The sequence below is a fragment of the Equus caballus genome, chromosome 6, assembly GCF_041296265.1.
Source record: "Equus caballus isolate H_3958 breed thoroughbred chromosome 6, TB-T2T, whole genome shotgun sequence".
Classification (NCBI taxonomy): Eukaryota; Metazoa; Chordata; class Mammalia; order Perissodactyla; family Equidae; genus Equus; species Equus caballus.
This window is the reverse complement of record NC_091689.1, coordinates 25,793,775-25,799,052: the sequence shown is the minus strand read 5'-3', so window position 1 is coordinate 25,799,052 and position 5,278 is coordinate 25,793,775. Positions and strand designations below refer to the sequence as shown.

At 54.7% G+C, this 5,278-nt stretch overlaps 1 protein-coding gene across 2 annotated transcripts; it reads right to left on the bottom strand.

Annotated features, from left to right (window-relative positions):
- Nucleotides 1–542: 542 nt before the first annotated feature.
- On the bottom strand, nucleotides 543–4,912 carry OR9S17 (olfactory receptor family 9 subfamily S member 17). 2 transcript variants are annotated; one of them, XM_070269204.1, is made up of 4 exons: nucleotides 4,802–4,912; nucleotides 4,270–4,400; nucleotides 3,095–3,230; nucleotides 543–2,702 (listed from the first exon to the last, which is right to left on the bottom strand). In XM_070269204.1, exon 4 carries the CDS (start codon nucleotides 2,547–2,549, stop codon nucleotides 1,599–1,601), a length of 951 nt encoding a protein of 316 aa, XP_070125305.1. In that variant the 5' UTR covers nucleotides 2,550–2,702; nucleotides 3,095–3,230; nucleotides 4,270–4,400; nucleotides 4,802–4,912; the 3' UTR covers nucleotides 543–1,598.
- Between the last annotated feature and the right edge of the window lie 366 nt (nucleotides 4,913–5,278).

Sequence of the window (5,278 nt, the reverse complement as noted above, 5' to 3'; positions counted from 1 at the left end):
TAAGAGATGAACAACAGTAACTAACAATAAAACAATTATAACAATATACCGTACTAAAAGTTACCATAGAGCTTAGCAACGTCAGTATAGGATTTCTTTTCTTTCCTTATTAAGCTGAGAACTTTCACCTTCTCACTTAAGGGAAGCACTTTCCAGCTTCTCTTTGGCGCATGCGAATTGCCAGCATGCCTACTCTCATGCTGTAGGCTCATTACTAAGTAAAATAAGGGTGACTTGAACACAGGCACTGCGATACCTCGACGGTCTTGATACGGAGACCATTAGTAAGTGACTGACAGGCGGGTGGTGTATGCAGCGTGGATCCACTGGACAAGATGAGGAGGCACATCCCAGGGGAGGGGGACAGAGCAGGACCACGAGAGAGCTCATCACACGACTCAAACAGCACGCAATTTAAAACTTGTGAATTGTTTATTTCTGGAATTTGCCATTTAATATTTTCAGGCCATGGTTGACCACCCGCAACTGAAACCTTTGAAAGTGAAACTACAGATCAAGGGGGACTACTGAACAACAGGGTCTTGAATTTTAAAGTGTTTATTATGCGCTAGTAAAGGGAGACATATTAAGGAGGCCAACAAGCTCTGAGTCCAGGCTGTGGGCTGGGTCCACTGAGCATGAGGATGGAGCTGTGAGTGGGCAGCTCAAGCCTGAGGGTCCGGGCTCTCAGGGAGTGTGGGACAGAGGGCCCGGGAGCTGTGCTCTCCCCCAGGAGATTACACCTTCTCTTCCCATCCCCCTGCTGTCTGCTGCAGCCACCAGGAACTTCATCCTTATTCAGAGATGTCTGTGCCGACAAGGCACCATTTGCTCTGGTCACAAGGAGTCAGGACATTGTCACCTGACAGACTGAGTGGTAAAGGGTCAGATGAACTTTGGATATCAGGCATTCTTGTTGTTTTATCTGGGGCTCCCAGCTGGTGGCTAAGGGGAGAACCCTGGGACAGGAGCATCGGAAGCAGGAGAGCAGGTGCCCTGTGCTGCATGCAGAGGTGGTGAGCACCAGAGAACAGAAGAAATAAGTAGATGAACAGCTTGGCTGTTGACTTGAGGGGGAAGCACTGTCGTGCTAACTCACCCTAATCAGCTATGATGACACAAGGCTGTCACCAGGAAAGGGGCAAGGCTGAGCACCCTAAATCTCCACTTCTAAGTGCTCCAGGAGAGAGTGCTGAGCACACATTTACATTAGATGAGGTGATACAGTGAAAGGGGAAGGCCACAGAGTCTGTCTCGTCCATGTACCTTCATTGGCAGATGTTGGACTTGCGTCCCATTTCCTGTTCCAAACACTCTGCTCATCGCTCTGCCCATTGTATTACCTAAACTTCAAGATTAGGGTCTTGCTCCATCTGGACCATTAGTTGTCCGGTGGTAAAGAACATGCCTTATTTACTTTTGCATCTCACACTTGCAATGCTGAGTCCCTGATATGCTTCAAGAAGGGTTGAATGAAAGGATGGATGAAAGAATGAATGGAAGAGTGAGATATGATTTCCTAAATCCACACCCAGTGTCTTCTTCTGAGCCCTCTTGTCCTGCCCCCCAGAACCCTCTGTCTCTCTGGCCTTCCTCCTTCACATGGCTGTGTGTTTCTGCCTCAGCCTCCCCAGGGCCTCCTTCACGTCCTTGTTTTGCAGACTGTAGATGAGGGGGTTGAGCATCGGGATGACCAGGGTGTAGAAGACAGAGACCACCTTGCCCTGCTCCATGGACTCAACAGCTCCCGGCTGGGCATATGTGACAAAAAGGGTTCCATAAAAGAGGGACACAGCCATCATGTGGGAGCCACAGGTGGAGAAGACCTTGTGTCTCCCAGCTCCTGATTGCATCCTCAGGATGGTCACTGTGATGTAGCCGTAGGAGACAAGAACCATGAGTGTGGTGCCCACGACGATGAGCCCACAGATGCCAAACATGACCAGCTTATTGAGGGCTGTGTTGGTGCAGGCCAGCCGGAGCAGAGGGAGCATGTCGCAGAAGAAGTGGTCGATGTGGTTGGAGCTGCAGAACGGGAGGCTGAAGGTGAAGCCGGTCTGCACGATGGAGTTGAGGCAGCCTCCACAGTACGTGCCCAGCACCAGGCGGGTGCAAGCCGAGGGGCACATGGTGATGGGGTAGCGCAGGGGGCTGCAGATGGCCATGAAGCGGTCATAGGCCATCACGGCCAGGAGGAAAGCCTCGGTGGTGCCCAGCAGGGAGAAGAAGAAGAGCTGGGTGGCACAGCCCTGAAAGGTGATGACCTTGGACGAGGAGAAGAAGTTGGCCAGGGCGTTAGGGGCGATGACCGATGAGTAGCACAGGTCCAGGAAGGAGAGGTTCTTGAGGAAGAAGTACATTGGGGAGTGCAGACGCGCATCCTGGGTGATGACCACGACCATGGTGAGGTTCCCCAGGACGGTCCCCAGGTACAGGGCCAGGAACACAGCAAAGAGCAGGGCCTGGGTCCCCAGGCCACCCTCAAACCCCTCCAGCACAAACTCCTGCAAAGGCACCGCTGAGACGTTTCCATCTCTGTGGGGTGGCATTCTGAGCCGGATGACACAGGGCAGAGAGGGGGCCGGAGACAGGGGGAGCAGCTCAAGGTCACAGCGTCACACCTCCCATGCAGCACAGGGACCCTTTGGTCACTCGCTGCCCACTGACCAAGAGGCCACCAGCGGTCCTGAGCTTGGACTGGCCTGAAAAGGAGACATTTCCTCTGATTCTCTAATTCGTAAATATGCGTGGAGCACTCACTCTGTAATAGACTCTGAGCTGTTGCTATGGCGTGGGGTGGGGGGAAGGGGTGTGCAAGGAGGCTGGCAGAGCTGAATGCCCACTGTGTAAGAGTGGCCTTGCAGCCCCCTGTCCCTCCTTCTGAAAGAAATGCTCTCCCTCCCCACAGGATTCTCCTGAGATGTGCCATTTCCACACCTTGCTCAAGTCCCTAATCCTGCACTTTCTATGCCTTAATTTACGAATTCTTTAATTTCATAAATCTTTATTGAGCATCTCCCGTCCACCAGAGCTTGAGCTGGGTGGTCTTTCCATCTCCAGGCCAGGCTGGAGGAGCGCAGGGACCAGCACTCACCAGGATAATGTGGCTGCTGTCTGTCTGTCTCCCCTGCAGACCCTGAGCCCCACCTCAGCATCAATGTCTAAGTCTGGAGCACGGTGGCAGTCTGTTAGCAGAGGTCTCTGCCACCTTGAGGACCTCTTCAGGCTTCCTGCCAATGTGAGATGTTGGACAAATCATCAGAAGGGACAGCCCAGCTGCATGGTCTGAGAAGCAGCAGGACAGAGGCTGTGACATTCAGGAGATGGACATGCCTTTGTTCTTGCTCCCGGCCCCTGCCCCTGCCCCTGCCCCTTTGAGGTTGATTGTTTTGAGTAGTGAGAGCTCTCAGCATGGTCACATCTGCTTCAGTCTCTGGGTCTTCCTGGTTGGGTGCTGCCACCTGTGCCTGTCATGGTCCAGACCTCACTTCCTGCCATCAGCAGGGCTGAGCACCATGCTCAGGAGGGACATTGGTAACCAGTGGTGTGTGAAGGCCAGTGGAATGGTGGGGGGCCACCCTACAGAGGGAGGAGTCGGGAAGGAAGGTGGGCACAGGGCCACTGGTGCATCCAGGGAAGGGAGGAGGATTAGTGAGGAAGTGGAACCCGGTCTCAGAGCAGACTCCACACTTTCTAGAGGTCAGATCTGTGGCATCATGGAGCCAGCTGCCTTTGGAGGGAGTGAGCTCACTAGCAGTGGAGGTGTGCAAGCAGAGGCTGGTCGATCAGTGGTGCACATAGAGAAGGAATCACCCCCACATTCCCTCTCAGCCTGGAGTTGTCTTGGAAAGTGGTCTGTGACAGCCCAGACATTCCAGCAAAAGAGGATGTGGCTGAACGGGAGAGCTGTCCAGCTTTACTGTCCTGGGACACTAGACTCCAACCCTTGCATGACAGCAGAGCAGGACAGTTGGAGCTGCGATGCCCAGGCGGGGGCCCCTCGAAATCAGGGTTGGAGTTGGGTGCTGAGAGCGAAGTGGGGTGTGCCCTGTAGACTTTCAACAGTAGCCCCAGTGACACCCTGGCTAAGCTGCTGCTCCTGCCACCCACCCCTGCACATAAATGCCCTGCCCTGTCCTGCACATACACACATTCATGCGTGCATACACACATCTGTGATGGTCACGCCACCCTCCTCGCCGCTCACCCTCATGCTGTGCTCACACACACTGGGGGCCACTCTGAGCAGAGTGACCATCTTCTACTCACCACTCGTAAGTCAGTTGACTTTGCGCCTGTGCCCCATGGGGTTCCCATCTTCATGTTTCTGTGGCTGTTTCCCAGGACAATCTGTTCCCCTCAGGGGTCTTGGGTCATCACAAGGATGCCTGGGCAAGCACCTAAGGAGAAATTGGCATTTTCATCTGTGAGGCCAAACTCACCATTTGGTTTTCAAAAAACAAACTCGCACATGCCTCTGGCTTGCTGGGAGGACCTGGGGGGGGTGCTACGGCGGCTGATCAGGAAACCTGCCTTTGACTTAAGCCTGAGGAATATCTTCCCAGGTGAAGCAGAAGACCCAGGGTTGTCCGCAACCCTCCATCTGTAGCGACTATGTTCTGCATCCCTTCAACCTAAACTCTCGTTGCTCAAGTGTGGTCCAGGGCCCGCAGCATCAGCATCAGCAGGAGCTTGTCAGAAACGCAGAAGCTCAGGCCCACTGAATGAACACCCGCATTTGTACAAGACCCTCGATTGTCTCTGCTCATGTGGAAGTTTCTGAGGCACTGTCCTGACTGACCCAGGCCAGGGCAGTGGGGAGGTGGGGATGGCGTTGCTCAGGACCCCGAGACTCACAGCGCGATGCTTATTGACCTAGGCCCTGCTGAGCGCATGGCTGCACTGCTCCTGTGGCATCACAAGGGGCACGACTCACCCAAGCCCCTGCCCTCCCAGGGTTGCCCCAGCTCCTGCCCCAGGTCTGCCCTCCCCATTCCCCTCCGGCTTCCTGGGCAGTGAGTGACAGTGGGGAGGGCACAGAGGGGCACCTGGGGTCCCAGTGAGGGTCTGGCCTGGTGTTCCAGGTCCTGACTGCAGGATGCCCTGGGATCTTGGTCCAAGCAGGGGAGGGGACCACCTGCTGCTCCACATCTTGTCCCGTCAGCCAGGCGGCATGTCAAGGTGTCTGCGTTTTGGGGTCACAGCTGGGGAAGATCTCTTCACCTGGCACAGCTGGGACTCGGGCCTCGAACGGCCAATTAGGTGAGGTTGTTTGTGT